The sequence below is a fragment of the Danio aesculapii genome, chromosome 24 (assembly GCF_903798145.1).
Source record: "Danio aesculapii chromosome 24, fDanAes4.1, whole genome shotgun sequence".
NCBI lineage: Eukaryota > Metazoa > Chordata > Actinopteri > Cypriniformes > Danionidae > Danio > Danio aesculapii.
The window spans coordinates 33,833,701-33,857,447 of NC_079458.1; the positions used below are offsets into that span (position 1 = coordinate 33,833,701).

Here is a 23,747-nt window from a genome sequence, read left to right on the forward strand (position 1 = left end):
AATAAAGTGAATCTAATTGGATTTGCATTTTAAACATTAAATACAAGTTAAAAAGAGAATATTTTTTACTTCACATATTATTATGTTTTAGTTATGATGCTCCCAAAATAATTCCGCAGAAATCCGTAGAGTTTTACCAAAATTCTCTGCAGAAATAGCAAAAACACATCGTCAGATTCCGTCTGGCCCTTATAAGTAGACAACTCACCAATGAAAAAGTAGTTCTGGTCACATCTGAAACCAAAGGAGCTTGAACATGCTTGCAGTGAATTGACATAGCATATGGCCAAGTATGGTTAGTGACAAATTATTAGAATTTGTACTCTGCAAAAAAGTGCACAAACATACAGCAACGCACACATAGAACACCGGGGAGCAGTAGAGACTCCTGACAGGGGGTCTATGGAACTGTTTGGAGAAACAGCAGAAAAAATAAATACAAATAATGAATTAATAATTGAATTAATAAACATAGCTAGTATAAAAGAAACAAACAAATAAATAAATACAAATTGGACTTAAATAAATTATTACTATTAATTGAATTATTTATTAATTATTTGTATTTATCATAGTTAGATAAAAATATGTATGATATAGTTAGGAGAAAAATAATATGTAAATAAATGTGTAAATAAATTAAAACTACCATAATGAGTAGAAAAAGTTATTATAAACAAACATTTTTACAATATTTTAAACCTTTTATATTATCATAAATGTTAATCATTCCAAAATATTTCAGATAAATTTCATTTTTCACTGTTTAGATTTATATGAGATTTATACAATAAACTGCACAAATTGTTTTTACATTTAGTTTAGCATGGGGGTTTCTCGCACAAGCCAGATTACAGTTGGGGGTCCATGACATCTTGAAAGATTGAAAACCCCTGAAATAACATAATAAATGAACAACAGTTTTATAGCAAATAAAACCTTTTTTATTATTATTATCGTATTATTTATTAGCATGATTGATATATTTGAATTGTACAATAATGAGACGTGTTATGGCATTTTAATTAACTGTGTGCATGGCTCTCATGAGCCTCCGTACAGCGGTGCCTCGGATGTGCGGACTTGATAAGGGCGCATGCGCAGCAGGTCAGATCTACAGATCATACGGCTCGAGACTGCAGCAGTGATTATTGCTCTTTGGATGTTCTAGATATCGACACTCTCTGCTAGCGGCGCACGCACTTACACACTCATTTAAACTCACAGCTCCGCTTCATTCACAGGCCCGGACAGTGTTGATCATGAAGCCGTTTTTAACGAGTTTTATTTATTTGGCGCTATTATGTAGTAGGTTATCGTGTGATAATGACACAGAAGAGGACGAGCACGCCAAACACACATATACGGTGGAGATGTTCAATGATGCTATCACTACCGCTCCACACTTCGTCATGTTCTTCGCGCCCTGGTAAAACTGAACACCTTCAACTAACATTTTATACATTGATATGTGACGTTACATTAGGTGGTGAATGCATTGAGATATCTTTCGTGTTACTTCTGGCTTGAACTGCTGAGATTAGTACATGATCAACTTCGCCAGCCACTTTGAATCTGCAGGCACGTTCATTATAAAATCAGTTTTGGGATAAAATGCATGCAAAGTTTGTGATGTGCGTTCATGTAAACACACGTTGATGATATTCGAGTTCAAATTATAATAGTGGACTTTGGCTAAAAAGTTAAAATTCCTGCAGTCATAAAGTTTAGTGTACGTGGCAGAAGAACAGCCATGACATCAGACATCACTTCCTCATCAAAAAAAAAAAAAAAATATAGGGATAGTTTTTGAATTTGAATATTGAATATTTTATATTTACTCTCTCATTCTGTGCCATGATAGGGCTGATTTGAAGTACCTTGTTATCACCTTAGTACAGTATTGTAGATGTTTTAAAAAAAGAAAGAAAAAAATCTGTATGTTTTTATGTACAGTGTGCATTAATTTGCCTTATGTCAGTCAATCATAACCATGAGACCAGTAATTCTAAAACGACACACAGACAGGAATTTGAAGCTACAGTATTTGTGTGTGTGTGTGTATATGTGTATGTATGTTTATATATATATATATATATATATATATATATATATATATATATATATACATACATACACACACACACACACACACACACACACGCGCATACATACACACACATACATAGACACATCCTGAGCCTGTGCGAATTGTAGCTTCAGGATGACAGGAGTGGCACCTGGTGTGGTCTTCTGCTGCTGTAGCCCATCTACCTTAATGTTCGATGTGTTGTGCGTTCAGTGATGCTTTTTTGCATACCTTGGTTGTAATGAGTGCTTGTTTGAGTTACTGTTGCCTTTCTACCAGCTCCAACCTGTCTGGCCATTTTCCTCAGACTTCTGCATCAACAAGGCATTTGCACCCACAGAAATGCTGCTTACTGGATATTTTCTCTTTTTCAGACCATTCTCTGTAAACCCTAGAGATGGTTGTGCGTGAAAATCCTAAAAGATCAAAAGTTTCTAAAATACTCAGACCAGCCTGTCTGGCACCAACAACCATGCCACATTCAGTCACTTAAATTACCTTTCTTTCCCATTCTGATGTACAGTTTGAACTGCAGCAGATCGCAGCATTGAGTTGCTGCCATGTGTTTGGCTGATTAGAAATTTGCGTTAACGAGCAGCTGGACAGGTGTACCTAATAAAGTGGCCGGTGATTGTATATATGAAAATATCTTACATTTAGAATACTTTTTTAATGTGTGCAGATTAAATACTTTTAAAAATGTAATAATTTTACAGTGCCATGTAGTTGCATAGCTAAATATTCCTGTTGGACATTTTTACTTTTGTTAAATATATATTAGTTAAATATTATGTTATTTTTATTTCTTTTTTTGTGTGTGTCTAAGAGCATTTCACTGCAACAGATTTAATGATCTTATAAAATCACTTTCATAATATAAAGAAATTAATATGTAATAAACTAGTGAAAAGTGGCTAAACACAGTGCTAAAAGTGTTCATGTTTGTTGTGTACAGGTGTGGTCACTGTCAGAGGCTGCAAGGGACCTGGAATGAGTTGGCAGACAAATATAACAGTATGGAGGCTCCTCCTGCGTATGTTGTGAAAGTCGACTGCACAAAAGACACTAAGTTTTGCTCCAGTGAACATGGGATCCGTGGATACCCAACGTAAGCATACTTTATTACAGCACTTTACGTTTCACCTCAAACCGTACTTAAAGGATGATCAACTAAACTGACAGTCATGTGCTTAGGGTAAAAGTTAAATGTGGTTTGATTAATTATTGACTGGCTAGCTTTCCTGTGTTTGTCTTACAGTCTGAAGTTGTTTAAACCTGAGCAGGAGGCTGTGAAGTATCAGGGCCCACGAGACCTGCAGGCCCTGGAGAACTGGATGCTAAAAACCTTGCAGGATGAACCTGAAGTAATTAAATTACTCTAGTTTGATTTGGTCAAGGTCTAGTAATTTTGTCACTATTTAATCATTTGTTCTTATTTTATCTATCCCTTTCTCGCACCAGGAGCCCCAGAGTGAACCAGAGCCACCCAAAGTCCCCGAACCCAAACAGGGCCTGTATGAACTCACAGCTACAAACTTCAAATCACACATCGCTAAAGGTAGTAGCCCATAATCATAAACTTCCAAATTTTTGAATAATTAAGAATTTAAAGGGGATGTAATATGCCCTTTAATAATCAATAGTGCCTTTAGAGAGTACTGAGTAGTACATCAATATTTCCTCTTAAAATTCTTTAGTTTTTTTATTACTAAATAAAAAGTTAGAGCTTTCTGATTGCCTTCCAAAGAAACAGAGCACCCGGAGGCAAGCTGTGGGCAGAGCTGCTGAGTCATAGGGCATACTCTGACTATGTACAGTTGCCTTGAACCGGGCCAAAGCACGCTTGTCCCCCTCCCGTCCCCCCCGACAGCCCGCACTCACATTACATTCAGGACTGGGCATGCTTACGTCATCTGATGCGCAGGTCAAAAGCACTCTCGCTCAGCACAGTGGAGATTTCTTTAGTTATGTCATCGTTTAAGTTATTTGATATGCAGTCAAATATTTCGCCGAACAGAACTGCCACTTCTGACGCTCATAAATAAGTCCTCGTACTGCAGGAATTAGGAGGTTTGCTGAAGGTGCGGAGCTTTCGTGCAATAAGAGGTTTGCATTTTTAATAAACTACGACAGTTTGCGCTTATTGAACATTAAAAATGATTAATTAATGCATATGAAACAGTCCCTTAAAAGTCAAATCTTGCTTTCAGTTTCGGGCTTTGGTGCCCAAGTGAACCGTGCCTGAGCCCGATTCAGAGCACTCACGCTTCTCAAACGATCCGGGAAACGGGCCTGGGCACGTTCAGATAGCATAGTGTGAGTAGACCCATAAACTACATCCTGTCATATCACTACAAAAATCAAGGAAACAGCTTATAGTTGTATCCCTTTGACTCATACAACAACCGCAGTCTGATCAATTTAGGTTGTTCCCTGGTGTGTACCATCACACCATGTGTACCATCACACAAGTGTGCTTGGAACATTCAAATTCGTGCTTTGTAAAGTACGGTGGCTGGGAAGTGCAAAACAACATTACAAAGTGTGAAACACTTTTACAAAGCTCGAGACAAATTTCCATTTTGAAAAACATTTTTACCTATCATAAGACACAATTACATAGGAAAAACAGTTTTACCAAGGAGGAAACAAATTTACATTTTAGAAAAAAATCAACAAGATGCAAAACACTTTCACAAGTCCTGAAACAAATTTACAATTACGGATTCCTTACGGAAAGGTAATGTACCGTACACAGGAAGTGACGTGGAATCTACCACACACCGGGAGAAACATTTTGGTGTTTGTGAGCGCGGTAAATTCGTGCGGTGGAGTACATGGCGTTAATAAAGTTTTTGGTGACAGAATGTGGACTGCGGTCGAGGGTTATTTTGTCCGTTTTGTGGCAAACACATGAGCAGCTTAACACTGTTTTGCTTTACGTGTGGTCAGTGTTTGGAGTTTATAAAGGACGCAGACTAGATGGAAACACCAGACATACTACATCACTCCATCAATTCAATATTTTAACGTGGACCACTCGTACGCTGTAATAGTGGACATGATGTCAAGTCTACACGGTGTAAACATCTGCTTGAGGACTCTTAAAAGTAAACTGAACGGAGCCGGTGTTACGATTTAACTGGTGTCCGTGTTAACGGGGGACCCTTTCCAGATGTAAACTATTCACGTTTACAGATTGGCAGATTCGTCACTTTTTCACAGCAATAAATGCCCATACCAAATTAATATACATATTACTTGGTGTCAGTGTAAACATTATTGATTTTAATATTTGTGTGGCAGAACAGTATATAACCAAAATTAATGTAAAGAAATAATTATAATTGTCATCAATTGGATTCGTACCCAAGTCAAAAAAATCCAGCACAAGTCTGTGAACCGTGAGACCAGTTCACACCTCTACCAAATTGCCTTAACTGTTTGGGAATTTAAAAAAAATATTGTGAGATAATTATATTGTGTTCACATCCCTATAAGTTATAATTGGTGCTCAATTAATGGTGCTTTTTGAAAATAATTTTTGCTGCTTAAATTGTGACACTGAAGGTCTGGAGCAATGATGGCAGACATTTAGTAAGTAATAATAAAGAAAATTAAATCCGAAAAAGAAACAAAAATCATCAATTTTGTTTCCAGACATCCTGTAATTACAAATTTCCGATATAAATGCTGTTTTGCTTCATATTCAAAAGCCCTATAAATTTAAAACGCTAGGTTATTTTCTTAACTACACTCACCGGCCACTTTATTAGGTACACTTTGTTGTACCTGGTTGCACCCCCTTCAGAACTGCCTTAATCTTTTGTGGCATAGATTCACCATGGTACTGGAAATATTCCTCAGAGATTTTGGTCCATATTGATGTAATAGCATCACGCAGTTGCTGCAGATTTTTCGGCTGCACATCCGTGATGCGAATCTCCCGTTCTACCACATCCCAAAGGTGCTCTATTGGATTGAGCTCTGGTGACTGTGGAGGCCATTTGAGTACAGAGAACTCATTGTCATGTTCAAGAAACCAGTCTGAGGTGCTTCGCACTTTATATTCTGCTGGAAGTAGCCATCAGAAGATGGGCCATAAAGGGATGGACATGGTCAGCAACAATACTCAGGTAGGCTGTGGTGTTGACACGATACTCAGTTGGTACTAATGGGGCCAAAGTGTGCCAATAAAATATCCCCCAAACCATTACACCACCAGCCTAAACCGTTGATCAAAATCAGTATGGATCCATGCTTTCGAGTTGTTGATGCCAAATTCTGACCCTACCATCCGAATGTCGCAGCAGAAATCAAGACTCATCAGACCAGGGAATGGTTTTCCAATCTTCAATTGTCCAATTTTGGTGACCCTATGAGAACCGTAGCCTCAGTTTCCTGTTCTTAGCTGACAGGAGTGCCACTCGGTGCGGTTTTCTGCTGCTGTAGCCTATCTGCCTCAAGGTTGGACGTGTTGTGCGTTCAGAGATGCTCTTCTGCATACCTCAGTTGTAACAAGTAGTTATTTGAGTTACTGTTGCCTTTCTATCAGCTGTAACCAGTCTGCCCATTTAACGAGCAGTTGGACAGGTGTACCTAATAAAATGACCAGTGAGTGTACATCTAGGTTAATACATTGGGTAAATGTATGGCCAAATATGCCTAGGCCTCAGACATTTCTTTCAGTATAATCAAGTACAGTTCTATTTCTAAGTAGTATTTTAAAGTAGACGATATACCCTCTTGTGGTTTAATAGTTATTTACATATGCGCACATCATGACACATTTTAGAAAATGTAGAGACGGTAAGGGCATGTTCTTTTTTTTACAGTTTCATTCATTTTTAGTTTCATACGATTTTTTTTCTCTTTCTTTCTTTCTTTCTTTCTTTCTTTCTTTCTTTCTTTCTTTCTTTCTTGTCAGTTAGTTTGGAAACAGACATGAATTTAAATTTTGGCTTTTGTACAATTTTTCCTCAACCTCCCTTGTTACATGTTCAGTCCACTAGCCAAATAAATGAATCCTGTTTGGAGGAGAGGCAGGAAATGATGCCCTGACTTTTGACAGAGCTGTTTACGTTTCCCACTTTCAGATGTTGAAAGTACACATAAATGATGTTGCATAACCCTAGTGTCGAACTTGCCAAGTTTTTCATTTACATCTTCATTTATTGTGCTGTCATTTGCGTTACACTAAATCAGAACATTTCTGTGTATGCATAATTCAGACAATTTGTGATGGTTCAGTTGAAAAATAGCCGTGTAACATCATATATCGGTGGGTGGTGTGAATGTTGAGTGGTTAAGCTGTGAGGTGACATTGTAAATGTGCTTCTCAACATGCTAAAAATGTTTAGTCTGCATCACAAATGGATTTATTTATGGTCTTTTTGATTGGTTGTGATAAAAGCCAAGCACAGGATGTTATTGTACTTGACATATATGACATATTTCTTTTAGAGTTTGTAACAGTGGAGTTCTTGTTTACAGGTTCTCACTTTGTAAAGTTTTTTGCACCGTGGTGTGGGCACTGCAAAGCCATGGCTCCAACATGGGAACAGCTTGCCAGCAGCTTTGAGCACTCAGACAGTATCAAGATTAGCAAGGTGAGAGAGGCCATTGAGGTTGTTCTCGTTTGGTTTTCTGGAACCTTTTTTTTTTTTCTGGTTTGTGATTTATTTATTTGTTTTCTTGCTTTGCTAAAGGTTGATTGTACACAGCACTATGAAGTGTGTTCAGATAATCAGGTTCGGGGTTATCCCACGCTACTTTTCTTCACTGATGGAGAGAAGGTAAGAACATTTAAGGACTGGCTTATTGTTTTAGGTAAGATGTACATTTATTGATGTGTATACTGTTAATATTACTATTTTATTTTTTTTTTTAATATTATATATATATATATATATATATATATATATATATATATATATATATATATATATATATATATATATATATATATTAAGCTGACTATCTGTGTCTGAACATTACGCTCGCCTTTCACATATTTCGAAGTAGTGTGCATCTGATTGCTGCGGTTTTTTTATTTATTTTTTTATTTTTTTATTTTTACGCGCAGCTCATCACTGTCAGGTTCAAAAGCAGTGGACCAATCAGGTGAGCTTGGAGGCGCGGCAACTGTTTGCAATGCAACAGTTTTTTTTAACTGTTATATCATGGGAGATGAGTCACTCATTGTGGCTTTGTTCAGAAATTCCTGAGTTATATGATGTATCTTTAAGTGTTTATCATAAAATATTTTTTCTATTTTTAATGGGTCCGTTATTGTCATTCATATTATTGCGGCACATTTGTGGAAGATGCATCATATAACCTATAAATTCTGGGCAAAGCCACAATGAGCACCTCCATCTGCCTTGTCATGCAAACTTTCTACTATAAACAGAAGCTTGCGATGGTTACCTCACCTCCGAGTTCTTCTGATTGGTCCACTGCTTTTGACGCTGACAGTCAAGAGCTGCGCTGCATGTGATATTTTAAGATCTTTCAACTTGGCACAGCGTCTAAAAAAACACAGCGCTCTCGTATGCATCACTTCAAAAGATGTGAGCGTAATGGTCAAACACATCTGTCAACTGTGGCCATTCATTGAAAAATAATAGAAGCAGCACATTGAAGAGGAAAAATGCATTCTGTGTGAACTGCCCCTAAAACACTGTGCTTAAACTTATGCTTTTGCACAGACCAGTTTGTTTATAAATATATTTTTTTAGTATTGTAGTCATTCTAAATTGTAAGATTATTTAAAATCACTGAGTGGGCCATATGACCAAAACTGTGTGTGTATGTGTTTATTTATATATTCAGAATTATTTAAAATAACTATGAATCGTATTGAAATAAAAATGATAGATTGTATCAAACTGTCAGTAGGTGGTGGGATGAATAACGAATTTGAACCATAATCAAGTTGTTATATTGTTTACACTGAACAACAATGGTAAGCTGTGTATGTTTTCAGATCGATCAGTACAGAGGAAAGCGTGATCTGGACTCATTTAAAGAGTTTGTGGATAACCATGTGAAAGCTGCTGAATCTAAAGATGAGCTTGAGAAGGAAGAGGAGCACACTCACGAAATCCCACCGAGCGCTGAACCTGAGAAACAAGAGGTGATTTTTCACACAATATGGGTTTTGTTTCCTGCTTTGCTCCATTTGAGATTTGATTCGTTTGTGTTTGCGGACAGATGTTTGAGCTGCAGACTTTTTGGCTTGTAGAAGCAAATTTGCATCTTGAAACCGAGGTAGTAATTATGGGCAGAGCAGCTATTTCCTCCTGCTGATGCAAATGTGCATGTGTGCGTGCGCGTGGGTTGGTGGGCAGGAGTGAAAGGGGTGGGCGGGGAACTTTAAAGGGCTGTTGTTTTGTTAATTGGCTTTCCTGTTTAAGTTTGTCTTTTATAAAGGGATTCTAGCAGGCTGGATGGCTAAAGAATGTCTTACAAACAAATGATCAAAAGAAATATATTATTCCAATTCAAAAATAGTAAATATGAATTGATGTATACTTTAAACTTTAATTATATTGTTTAATTAAAATGATTAAAAAAAAAATTTTTTTCAAATAAGAAGTTTTATATAGAGTCGTCCACCATAATTTTGCGGCTCAAAAGTATCGGTTCAGGCACCGATATGGCATCGGTACCATTTTAAAAGTATTGATTTAGTACCAGTATCGAAATATCCCTAAATGATACCCAACCCTACAATATACAAGCATAGATAAATTCAATAAAGAAAAATATAAAAATTTAATAAACAGTATTTTATCGTTTTTCAGGTCGTCGAACTGTATACAGGAATAATATGGCATAGTATTTAATAAAATTAATCGTTTAATTCGTTAAAGTTACAAACGGGACAATTTCTAATGCCTGAATGCTTTTAAAACCCTCACGCAGTCACAGGACTCAACACATTTAAAGTGTTAAATTATAGTCATACCCAACGTTGCATATATTTACGATGTGACTTTTGCGAATGATCACATTGCGATATCGATGCTGAAACAACATAATGCACAACCCTAGTTTTAAAAGACTGTAAAATATCAGACTCACCGATGCCTTCGAGATGAGACCTTGGCCTTAAACACCGTTCAGAAGTGGTGTTTTAATTAAGGAAGCAGATGTGTTTAAACTTCATCAGGATTATGATCACCTGTTGGGCATTCTCTAAGGTTTATGCTATGAGCTGCTCTGCTGTGTAACAGAAGTTTTGTGCTGTTAGTATAATTAAGGCATTAGGTAACACAATATGAAATTGCTGAATACATGCAAAATTTGTTGTCACTAAAAGTATCTATTTCTTTATTTCTCTCAGTCGAATGTTCTGGTCTTGACTGAGAACAACTTTGATGAGACTGTTGCCAAAGGACTCTCCTTCATCAAGTTCTATGCCCCATGGTAAGTGATAATAGGGCCTCATTTGTGTGTACTTAAATACTAGTATAATTACAGATGGAGTGTTCTGACATGAAAAAATAATAGTTTGCATACATTTTAAAATTTTAAAAAGTAGCTAAAATTATAGTTCCTTGTGTGTGTATGTGTACACAGAGAATAAGGAAAGTATAAAGCAAAACATAATCAATACTCTTGGCTCCTACATTGAGTAGGGCTGGGCAATAAATAGCTAAGTTCATGCAAATTTTGTCATTAAAGTTGGTTTTATTAAGGCCCCGTTTACACTAAAATGTTTTAGATATAAAACACATAAATTTTGCTAGTTACTCCTGTCCACGCTACCCCGGAGATTTCAAGCCCCAAAAACGGAAATGCTGAAGAGGCTTTTTTCGATTTAAAAAGCTGCTGCTCTGTGTCAGTGTGGATAGAGGAAGATGGAGACATCTGAAAATGGAGGCATGGCTGCAGACCTTATTGTGGCTTTTTCTCAATATTAAGTACACAAAGTTCAGACTTGCACCCTTTCCTTGTAAGTTCAGACTTTGCAAGTTTATAGAGAGAACGAACTCCAGAGGATGCGTTGGGTAAATCTTCAATTGTAACGGCAGTGTACTTTTATAAGGTCATTCACATTATCCTGGCTACGTTTCACTATCTTAACAATAAAAATGAATACAGTCTCTTTTAATTTGGTTAATAACAACATAAACGTAACGGACCCTAAAAATTTTAAGGCATTGTGTACATTTTTATATATGACGGTCATCTTCACTGTACGCAAATTTTTAACAAACTGGAGCACAATAATTAACATAACTGCATCCTTTATTTTTCATTGAAAAATATGAAACATTAGGATTAAGGTTACTGCACACTGAATCTGAAATTTTCATGCCATAGTTTTCAAACATTAAAAATAAATTCGACCTCATAGTGTGTCAATCGTATTGACACACTGCCTCCAAAAGTTTCGTCCGTCATAAAAAATTCAAACCGAATTTGAATATTTTTCGGTTTTTCGCATCCGAAAAAGCGATTTGAGACGTGTTTCGGCAGTTCAGAGCCATTGTACTAGCGAAAAGCAAAATACAAAATGCCATCACAAACAGAACATCAAAGTGAGTGCATAATAAGACAGAAAGTGGCGGACGGTATTCTGGATTCAGTGACTGGCCAATAGAAAGACACCTCATTGTCCACTTCGGTCTATTGCTCGGATATCAACGCGGTTGTTATAATGTTTATGGTAGCCTACTGCCAGTTTCTGTTCAGGATTTGTTTACGAACGCAATATGCGAAGTATCACAAGCAAAGTATCAAAATTCCACTGATTTCCTAAAATAAACTTTGCATTTCTTGATAATCCAATGCAGCTCTATGAGAAAGAGGAGAACAAAATATCGCTGCTTGAATTGACTCCGAAAGGTTTTGTGTTTTTTCCGAATGGATTAAGTAATACGCATCAGACTTGGGGTGCAAGGTTTGTGTACCTGATGAATTTTGAAAACAGAAAAAACGCATAGGAACATTTCGGACTTCAGTGTGCAAAGACGTTTGCTGTGTAGTTTTGGCAATATGTTTTTAATGTTTGGCTATGCATACGGTTAAGATTAATCAGAGGAAATGCATGGTGAAGCTACGAAATAGCAGTCTCCTTTGCTGAATATCATTTGTGATCAGAAATGGGCATTATAAAGGTGTAAGGTACAATAAGTTTACACAGTAGGCCAATAGGAAATATAGGCAACCAATCAGTTAAATGTGCAGAGTCAGTATACATGGTTAATGTTACATAAATTAATATATTCACTTATCTTTGCACTCATCCAAAACACGTTAGCTGAGAACAAATATAGGCTAATAGATTCAAAAGAGAGACTCGTTAGATATACATAAATTATAGATCATATTTAACAACTATCACATGCTGATCTCACTTGGGGAGGTGCCCGCAGAGCTCCTGCAGACAGCCTGAAGCTCAGAAGCTAAACCAACTTTCAGTTCATGCCAGAGTGTGTGTGATGTCACATAATATGTGTTTTCAGTGGTATAGTGTGGACAGAGAGCTTTTCAGAAACGCTAGAGAAAACACAGGTGTGGATGTGGATCGTTTTCATTCTAAAACGCATTCGTGTAAATGGACCTAAATCTCCAGCACATGTAGCACTTATTACACAGAGCTATAGTTATTTGTGAACGTCAAATCACAGATAATTGTTCTGAGATAATGACCGCTGTTTGCTGCCCCTTAGTAGTAAAGGGTGCTACAACTGAAAACACTTACGACATTTAATGACAAATACAATATTTATTAGCATGTTTTTACTTCAAACTAACTTTATAGCTTCAATTGAGTGTGTGACGTTAATCTTTCTGTGAGATGAATCTGCATTTGTGTGTTAGTTAGTGACCAGTGATGGGAACAGTTACTTTTGAAAGTAATGCATTACAATATCGAGTTACTCCTCAAAACAGTAAGTAGTTGCATTAATTAGTTACTTTTTTATAGTAAGTAATGCATTACATTACTTTTGAGTAACTTTTTCATACCTGCCTGAGGCTTGGTCTCTTTCAGAACTTGCAGGGTTTTTTTACCTATGAGTTTGTGCATTCACTTTTAATTCCCCCTTTAGGATATAAAAACAAGTGTACACACACACAAACAGTGTACCCTCCCTTATATGTTCTTCTGATCATCTCAAACCTTGCTTAATAGCTGATCAAAGATCCACCTGTCTTTGATTGGCTGAGCTCTTTCTCTGTCGTTCAGCATGTCACGCAACATGTTCATTTGTTTAAGGTGTGGTCACTGCAAGAACCTGGCACCTACCTGGGATGATCTATCACAAAAGGAGTTCCCCGGGCTGACTGATGTGAAGATTGCTAAAGTGGACTGCACGGTGGAGAGAACGCTCTGCAACAGATTCTCTGTGAGTCTCATACATTTAGTCTCCAGCACAAATTCATATTTCTGTGCAGTGATGAGCGGCAACAAGAGTAACTAAGGGTGCATTCACAATAGCACTTTTGATCCGCACCCGGGTTCATTTGACGTCAATGTAAGGTACGTTTAGCTAGTGTGAACATGTCTTCTGAACTCGGGTGCACACCGTGAATTGACCCGAGTCCGCTTGAAAGAGGTGGTCTGAGGTATGGTTCGTGCAAACTGTGGTACAGTTTACTTGTATGAATGCAATCGTACCAAATAACGGAAGTGAACCACCAACTGTATAACAAACTTTTAGTTTTCATAATGTTCATTTGTGTGTGTGTTTGTCTGTGTATCACCTACCTTGGTGATAAGCGGGACTGACCCAGTACAAACAGTGATAATGTCTGTTTGTCTCCTCCAAAAATTACTTCTGCAGACATCACGTGATGATTTTTTTGCGGCAGATAGACGCAAGTGGCTCTCTGTATTTTGGTTTTGGTAACAATTTATTTTATTTTTTCCATTTGAATAAAAACCTATTTTCAATTTCATATATTAGCAAATATTTTCAGTAAAATAACATTAATTAAAACATAAATTAAAAGTTAATTTAAAAGCACCTAAATAGTTTTGCATTTTGTGAATTTTTATTATTTTTCACTTTAATAAAAGACTATTTTTCGCTAATAAATTTTATCATTGAGGATTCCAAAAAATTGTATAAAAATCCTATCTCGGTATCGTGTCTCAACCCAATCTTGCATTATATATATTTCATTCGTTCAGCCAGAAAGACCTTCAAAGTATGTGTCCTTGACCTAATTGCAACCTCTGGTGGACCGTAGCAGACTCCCAAATGAGACGCAGAGTTCCACAAGAGGTGGTTATTAATTAGCAAATAATATAAAGCAATTTAGCTGTTTACACCATACGAAACATGGCAAATTTAAATAAAGCCATTCAGAATAACACAATAGTGCATTCACTGCACTCCAACAAAATAGTAAGGTTAATAATCTAATTAATACATATTAAACGTCTTTAACATTATTAAATGTACATGCTGAATCACTGATATATGTTGGTTTGCACTTAGTCACAGTTCTAAAGTTCTATTTCAAATGGTTTATTTTCAAGATCTGAGGAGAACTGTCTGCTGCTGCTTTCAGTAGTATAGCAATAAATGTCATGTAAAACGGCTTTCAAACTCACATTATAAGCATTTATCACTGAATAAGACACATGAGGTGTACCCGAGGTGATCATTGTCAGTTTCTTGTTCATCTGCAAGTAATAAAAGCTGTTTCTAAAATATAAATTTCAGGTGTTGTTAGAACAAAAACTCCTTTTAATATGGAAAATATTCCTTATATCATGTGCCATTGCTTTTATTTAGAACACTACTTAAATCAGCCTTTAGGCTTGACAGTCAGGAACACTCCTGTTCGTGTCGTCAATCTGGCAACCTGTGCTTGTGCGTTTTGAACCAGGTGTGCAATACCTAGTTCAACCACTGGGTGTCAAACTTAAATACTGCACCTTTAATGAAATGCACATGTCTTGGTGGGTAGCTCATGGCAGTTGAGCACATTAGCATTTTCTAAAGGTAAAAAAAAAACTCTAAAATACTCTTAAGCATGCATACATTTTCATTAAACTCCACTAAGATGATTCACAGAAGCCAAATGTTCCTTATTTTTATTTGATTTTTGTTTGTTGCAGGTGCATGGTTACCCAACACTAATAATGTTTCGGGCGGGACAACAAGGGGAGGAGCATAATGGAGGCCGGGACTTGGAGAGCTTGCACAGTTTCATCATGAAGCAAGCAAGAGATGAGCTGTAACCCTTCCCTTATTTTCCATCACCTTCCTCTACAAGACAACACTATCTACATTTACAATACTGTCAGGCACACCTCATTTCTGTCCCAAACCTGCTGAAGTGAGGACAATCTCTTCCACATGATGCAATGTGAATGTACATTTCTTCTTGACCAGTTGAGATTATTACCTTGATTTTGCCCTTTCTTCTTTAAAAGTAACACTTCGTTATTTACGATGCGTCTTTTGCAATAGTTAATATTCATAGAGTTGTACAATACTGGAATTCGGTACCAATCGATACTTAAATTTTTTAAATGATCCATTTCCCGCTAACAATCACCGCTGTTTACTGACTATATACACAGATACAGGGAGACTGGAGCATTTTAAAGTCACGTCAATCAGCTGGTTTGTCTATAAGCTGACATACGAACGATCCGCTGATGAATCGTGGGTTTAAAATGCTCCAGTGTCCCAATATCTGTGGTTACATTCAGTAAATAGTGGCACGTTCGGTGAACCGATGACCTTCGTGGCTATTCACAGTGATTTCTGTTGAGCACGTGAACACAATTACAAATCAGCGCTGTTTAAGAACGCGATAGGCAGCGCTAAAATGTTAGCGGCAAATGGATGTTTTTAAAACTTCAGTATTGATTGGTACCGAATTCCAGTATTGTGACAACCTTATAGCAAACTAAGTTGAATTTCCTCATCTGTAATTCAGACTAAGAAGATATGACCTCAGGGAAACAATGTACCATCTTAAGAAAACTATGGCGTACCTGTTGTCTATTCTGTTTTTTTTCAGTTCGGTGTATGATACACACTTGGAAACAGCACTTTGACCACCTACCTGGTCTTTCTGTTGTGAAATTTTGTTAAAAATAACCAGACTAAAGATGTTTTTAGGCAGTCTGAGAGATCTGCTTTAACTAGACATGACCAAGCTGGCGATTAGCTGGTTTAGATGGTTAGCCATAATTATAAAATCACAAGAGTCTAACCGGCTTAATGGCCAGCAAACCACTTTAAGGTCATCTAAGCTGGTTTTCTACAGAAAGGAGGGTTGGTTAACTACTTTGAATGGTTAATCTGTCTTCTAAACATTCTTAATGCTTATAGGAATATCAGTGGGTTGTGACATTTTTAGGTCTGTACCCTGTATTAGCTTTGTATAATGCATTTTTCTTAATTTTACAACGATAAAACAGTGAACCGATGGAGAAATTGATGATTTTTTGCTGTATAGTAGCAGTTTATGTTGAAAATGGTACAGTAAATTTAGTTTATTTTGGGATTTTCTTTATTTTGCAGGTTTTTTCTTTCATTCGAATAGACTTCGTCTCAGTCTTTTTCGAAATTTTGTCTGTGATGCCGTTTTGGTCAGCCACTTTTAATATTGTTAGTATTTACGGTTTAAAGCTCTTGAATTTCAGACACTAGCATAGCTGTGTATCATTGATTCAAAGGTCTGATGCACTCCAGTGGTTTCATTGATTTAAAGAAATGCAATTTACATCTTTCCTTTCAAATGTTCCCACACTGAGATGTTTATTTTTCTCTTTTACTGGATCTGAAAGAGAAGGAAGGGAAAAGCAATCAGAAACCGCATATATTCAGTGAAGTCTTTATGGGAGGCACGTGGTCAAGGCCGACCTCAATGAAAAACGCAGTATTTTTGTCCTGTGAGAGAGGGGTACACACACTGCCGAGGGGGGTTTGTACAAAAAAAAGGCACTTTGTGACAAATTTCATAATAAAATGTCTTTTTTCAAAAATAGCAGTTTTTAATTCTTCCCTTTCTCGTTATGTGATCATTGTGGTATATGGTTCATAAAAAGAGCAATAAATAAACTGTAAAATATACAAGTATTTACATACAAGCATCTGAATATGGTTGAACATGTAAACAGCAGTTTATAGGAGGTATGTTATACAAATAGGGGTGGTAATTGGAGAGACAAAAAAAGGCAATATCTGGGAAAAGTGTTACTGCTTTCATCTGAGGGTACGTTTACACAATAACAGTTGATGTACATACAACCCTTGTTTTTTTTTCTTAATATGTTTCAAGGGCTGGGTGGTAAAAAGGTCATTACCGTGGAATAAATTGTCGACTAATAGATTTAAAAAAAATGTATACATGTATTGTGACCAAGTTGGCGTGACTAACTTTGATAGGAGCACTTGTAGTAAGACGAGGTTCGCAGTCTGAGGTGAATTTTTAGCTGTGATATAACTGAACTGTTTTTAGTTTACCGACTTAACTGAATGCGACTACAGAATAACCTATTGAAGTTTAATTTCGGAAGTATTACGTTTATATGTTATAACCCTTTTTATTGAATTTTCTGGAGTAACTACCTATGTAAAACACTATATCTCTGCCAGCAGCTAGCTCTCTGCAACTCTCATATGGTTGCTACTATAGCTAAGCAGGGCTGTGCCTGTTAAGTACCTAGATGAGAAACTTCATGGGAAAGCTAGGTTGGTCCCGAAAGTGGTGTTAATGAGACTAGCAGGGGGTGCTCAACTCGCGGTCTGTGTGTGTATCCTAACGCCCCAATATATTGATGGGGATTCTATACTGCTCGGTGAGTCCTGTCTTTCGGATGAGATGTTAAATCGAGGTCGTTAAAAAATCCAGGGTGTCCTTTGAGACAGTAGGGGTTTAACATTGGCATCATGGCCTCCTAACCATCCCCATATCATAACTGGCTTTCTCACTCTGTTTTCTCTCCACCAATCAGCTGGTGTGTGGTCTGGCGCAACGGCTGCCATCACGTCATCCAGGTGGATGCTGCACACTGGTGGTGGATTGGGAGATTCCCCCCCAAAAATGTGTAAAGCACTTTGATTGTCCAGGAAAGCGCTATGTAAATGTAAACGATTATTATAAAAACTTGAAATATTTTGTTACTGTAAAAAATTTTTTTACTCACACAGCGAAATTGAATTTTGGTCACAACACCAACCCCCCCCACACCCATTATGTTTAGGGTGTCTCAGGGCCTAAAAAGTCTTAATGAAATCTTAAATTCACTGAAATATGATGTTGCATGTTGTAAATACATTTAAACAGGGCTTAATTGTCCTTGTCCATGTAAAGCTACACAATCAGTACAACCAACAACCATCAAAAAAATAATAAGTTTAACAAAACTGTTGTTTATTAACTCTATTTACCAATATAGGATAATTATCTTCCTTACATCCTTACAATAACATTTGTTTAAAGTTCTCCATGTATTTATGCATGAATGCAAGTTGTGTATTTATTTTATTATAGTATAAAATTGTCTTTTTTTGAGAAAAGTAATACTAATAAAAAAATGTTTGCTAGTTTCGACACTTAAAACATGCGTCTATGAAATAACTGAATTTTAATGGGGCAAGTTAAAAAATTTCACTAGCTGTTACAAAGAAATCTTGGTGTTTTCCCCTGTGAAAGTCTAAATTTCATTCCTAATGGTCTTAAAAAGTCTTAAATTTGACCCTGCCACCTACCTCCAGTTGTTTTACAGTCCACAATTAATATTTCCAAACTCAAAAAAGACATTTTGTAAGTGAATGGTTTGTGTTTTTAGTTGAAAATGCTGTCATGTAAACGTACCCTATACTGGCAAACCAACAATACAACCTAATTCAATCAGTTGAAGAATAATTGTTCACAACCAAATATGAAATTAAATTTGGTCCCTATATTGGAATAAAAAAATGTTTCCAACTTGTGTAATAGGGTAAAATGAAAACAGTTGTTACAATGATGAAAATATACACATATATATCCTGTCCAGAGAGAGTTTTGTACCTTTTAATAGCTCACAGTGGGGAGAAGAGGGGAAAACCACAGAGTATAGTAAAAGATTGACAATAAATATTGACAGGAGTTTGTGGAAATTTGGGCAGCTCATTTGAGGTTGTTGGCACAGTATATGGTTTTGTTGCTGAAGAACCTTAATTTATCCTCATGTCCTGTGGGAGGTTTGGATGTAAGCCATCCAAGCTGCAGGTGTTGCAGGGAAAATATAGATCTGTGGTGTCAGACGGCATCAAAAAACAGTTCCATCCTTGGAATGGCAGCATAACGGTTCTGTTCTTTGAGCTCTGTTGAAGCGTGCTGTGACTCACCGATGCAAACCACAGGTAGAGCAGAGCAAATATTGAGAAACTTAAAATAATTTGATTTTTTGGAGACTTTAAATAGAGGCCTGTGGCTTTAAGGGACTTCATCGAAAAATACACAACACAGCGCAGTTTCCTGTGCTTCGGAGAATAGTAATTGTATGTTCCAGATGTTAACAGGATCACAGGGAATCAAAGTTTCTGTTGAAATAAAAGAGCTACTGTAACTTCGTAGGACTCTGATCGTCTATATTTGGGGAGGAAGTTCCTGAAAGTAATAAAAACCAGTTGTTCTGGAACAATCAGACAGATAAAGACCAAGAACAAGATGTCTGGAAGTGTCCTTGAAAGATTATGAAACAAAAAAACCCCAAAACTTTTTAATGTAGCTTTAAATTGGCGTGGAAAGCTGTGATTAGAATGTAGGTGAGGAGGTAACAAGGAAATGCAAGACTTTTATATATAATGAGTGCTTATTTGAAAATTTAGACATGCATGGCTACATTGAAGGGACAGAAAAGTCACCGGGCACAGGGGCTTTTTAAAGTCATGTTTGTCAGCGTTTGAATACTGTCCATTCAATCATTCATTTTATTTTCAGCTTAGTCCCTTTGTTAATCTGGGGTCACCACAGCAGAATGAACCGCCAATGTATCCAGCATATGTTTTACACAGCGTATGCCTGTCCAGCTACAACCCATCACTGGGAAACACCCATACACACATACACTATGGACAATTTAGCCTACCCAATTCACCTATTCCGCATGTCTTTGTACTTGTGGGGGAAATCGGAGCAAACCTACGCAAACACGGAGAGAACATGCTAACTCCACACAGACATGTCAACTGACCCAGCCGAGGCTCGAACTAGCCATCGTGAATGACTAGAATAATTAGAACAGAGTAATTCAAAAGCAAAGTCTTCTCATAGAGAGAAAACGCAGGTACCTGAATGCTAATTAGACACCGACATGTTACACCATGTTCTAACTACATGGTTTTGTCCATTTGTGACGGAAATGCATCAAATTTCGAGTTTATTTTCTATTTCTGAGATGCCGCAGCTGGAACAGCAACACAAAATTGACATGCGTTTTCTGAATGGCTCCGGTATTTAAATGTTTCTGTTGTGTCTGGTGTCTAAAGCTAAAATGCTTGCTGCTGGAATCTTGTCACGCCACGTGTTGTTAGCATACAGTATTATCGAAGATCTCACAGTCCTATGCTACATCACCACTAGTGACACCACCCCGATAAAGACTTTAAACCCAGAAGATGAAATTAGATGCGTTATAATTAAATTTAATTATAATTAAAGCTAGCAGATGCTAACGTTGTCTTAATTCATAACAGAGTTTCACGAGCAGCAAAAAATATTTTGCTTGTCGCACCCTGTGTTCTTAATATTCCTATGCTACATCACCTCCAGCGACACCACCCTGATCAAGACTTTAAACCCAGAAAATGAAATTGGATTAAGTTTCAAAATTAGCCAGTTGTTAATTTCAATTAAAGCTAGCAGATGCTAACGTTGTCTTAATTCATTATAGGGTTTCATCAGCAGCAAAAAATATTCTGCTTGTCGCTGGAATCTTGTCACACCACGTGTTGTTAGCACAGGGTATTATCAAAGTCCTTGCAGTCGTATGCTACATCATTAGTGATACCGCTCCAGCAACATAAAGACTTTAAACCCAGAAGATGAGTAAAGTTCAAAATTAGCCAGTTGTTTATTACAATTAAAGCTAGCAGATGCTAACATCTTAATTCATTACAGGGTTTCATGAGCAGCAAAAATATTCTGCTTGTCGCTGGAATCTTGGAACAACACGTGTTGTTAGCACACGGTATTATTGATGTCCTTGCAGTCATATGCTACATCACCACCAACAACACCACTCCAGCAACATAAGGACTTTAAAGATGAATTTAAATCATAAAGTGAAATTAGATGAGTTAAGTTCAAAATTAGCCAGTTGTTCATGATAATTAAAGCTAGCAGATGCTAACAGTGTTTTAATTCATCACAGGGTTTCATGAGCAGCAAAAAAATATTCTGCTTGTGTGATATCTTGTCGCTCCACATGTTGTTAGCGCACGGTATTATCAAAGTACAGTCCTATGCTACATCACCACCAGCAACACCACGCTGATGAAGACTTTAAGCCCAGAATATTAAATTAGGGGAGTAAAGTTCAGAATTAGCCATTTGTTCATTACAATTAAAGTTAGAAGATGCTAACATTCTCTTAATTCATCACAGGGTTTCATGAGCAGCAAACATATTCTGCTTGTCGCTGGACTCTTGTCCCAACACATGTTGTTAGCGCACGGTATTATCGAAGTCCTTGCAGTCGTACATCACCACCAGCAACATAAAGACTTTTAATATAGAAGATGAAATTAGGGGAGTGAAGTTCAAAAGTAGCCAGTTGTTCATTACAATTATAGCTAGTAGATGCTAACGTTGTCTTAATTCATCACAGGGTTTCGTGAGCAGCAAAAAAAATTTATGCTTATCGCTGGAATCTTGTCGCATCCTGTGTTGTTAGCACACGGTATTATCAAAGTACTCACAGTCCTATGCTACATCACCTCCAGCAACACAACCCCAGCAACATAAAGACTTTAAACCCAGAAGATGAAATTAGATGAGTAAAGTTCAAAATTAGCCAGTTGTTCATTATAATTAAAGCTAGCAGATGCTAACAGTGTCTTAATTCATCACAGGGTTTCATCAGCAGCAAAAAATATTCTGCTTGTCGCTGGAATCTTGTCGCACCCTGTGTTGTTAGCGCACGGTATTGTTGAAGTACTCACAGTCCTATGCTACATCACCACTAGCAACACCAACCAAACAATATAAAAACTTTAAACCCAGAATATGAAATTAGGGGAGTAAAGTTCAAAATTAGCCAGTTGTTCATGACAATTGAGGCTAGTAGATGCTAACGTTGTCTATTCTGCTTGTCGCTGGAATCTTGTCGCACCCTGTGTTGTTAGCGCACGGTATTATCGAAGTCCTTGCAGTCGTATGCTACATCACCACCAGCAACATATAGACTTTAAACCCAGAGGATGAAATTAGATGAGTAAAGTTCAAAATTAGCCAGTTCTTCTTTACAATTAAAGCTAGCAGATGCTAACGTTGTCTTAATTCATCACAGGGTTTCATGAGCAGCAAAATAATAATAATAATAATGATGGTGCTACTTTTGTAACATCATAAACTGATCTCAATAAATGAACTTATGTATTATGTGACCATTTTAAAGAATGGTTAGTTAAACGATATTAAATAGAGACAGAATTTTACCTCATAATTTACACTTTCATTATGCGTCTTTTAAGACTAAAGGCATCAGGTTAAATTTCTGTCCATAGATTCAGAGTCAGTCATTCTCTTGGCAGTTTGTAGGATCTGAAATGCCATGAGAATTGCCATTGTGTGTTTTCACCAGGAGAAGCAGCAAACCATGATCCACATTTCAGTTCATATTGCTTTTCTGTCAGTTTTGTCAGTCCTCACACACGTTTGTCTGTCTCTGGGGTGCAGCAGTTGGGCAGCAAGATAGATGTCCCATAAGTCAGTGGCAGCCACACGCGCGCACCACCATGTTCCTGTATTTTTTCAAAATGACGTTGGAATTATCATCATAGTAGAGCACAGAGATTGCGTGGAGTTTGGTTGGAGCACAACATGGTTTTGGGACGTTCTCTGGATTCATCAGATGGACCTAAAAAATGAAGCAAGAATTTTCTTTCCTTTTGTAAACTTGCTGCTATAATATGATCTTGTTTTGTTATGCCTACAGGGTAATTTTAAGAAGGACTCACCAGTGTCTGTACTATTGCATGATTAGTAGCATTCATATGGGCGTTTAGAGGAAAAGAGCATTCTCCGTCACAGTAGTTTGCTGCGTAACCTTCAGGTGCAATAATCCAGTCCTGACAAGAGATAAATTTCAGTTGAAATGACTGCACACAATAAAAAACAGCTTGCACATACATACATATATATATATATATATATATATATATATATATATATATATATATATATATATATATATACATATACACACACACACACACACACACACATATATATATATATATATATATATATATATATATATATATATATATATATATATATATATATATATATATATATATATATATATACACACACACACACATACATATATATATATATATACATACATACACACACACACACACACACATATATATATATATATATATATATATATATATATATATATATATATATATATATATATATATATATATATATACCGGCCACTTTATTA

At 36.7% G+C, this 23,747-nt stretch overlaps 2 protein-coding genes across 2 annotated transcripts in view; one reads left to right on the forward strand and one right to left on the reverse strand.

Moving 5' to 3' along the window:
• The first annotated feature begins 1,177 nt into the window (after window positions 1-1,177).
• On the forward strand, window positions 1,178-17,062 carry txndc5 (thioredoxin domain containing 5). Its single transcript, XM_056450552.1, has 10 exons — window positions 1,178-1,429; window positions 3,045-3,197; window positions 3,348-3,453; window positions 3,551-3,647; window positions 7,583-7,698; window positions 7,798-7,884; window positions 9,078-9,227; window positions 10,440-10,522; window positions 13,323-13,452; window positions 15,177-17,062. The coding sequence occupies exons 1-10, from the start codon at window positions 1,263-1,265 to the stop codon at window positions 15,297-15,299; spliced, it is 1,212 nt and encodes a 403-aa protein (XP_056306527.1). The 5' UTR covers window positions 1,178-1,262; the 3' UTR covers window positions 15,300-17,062.
• The window catches only part of bmp6 (bone morphogenetic protein 6), a 95,068-nt gene continuing 88,216 nt past the window's right edge, over window positions 16,896-23,747 (reverse strand). Inside the window, exons 6-7 of the mRNA XM_056450551.1 lie at window positions 23,248-23,358; window positions 16,896-23,147 (exon numbers count right to left, since the gene is read on the reverse strand). Coding sequence (XP_056306526.1) covers window positions 22,998-23,147; window positions 23,248-23,358 — 261 coding nt within the window. The 3' untranslated portion in view covers window positions 16,896-22,997. The remainder of the gene's footprint in view (window positions 23,148-23,247; window positions 23,359-23,747) is intronic.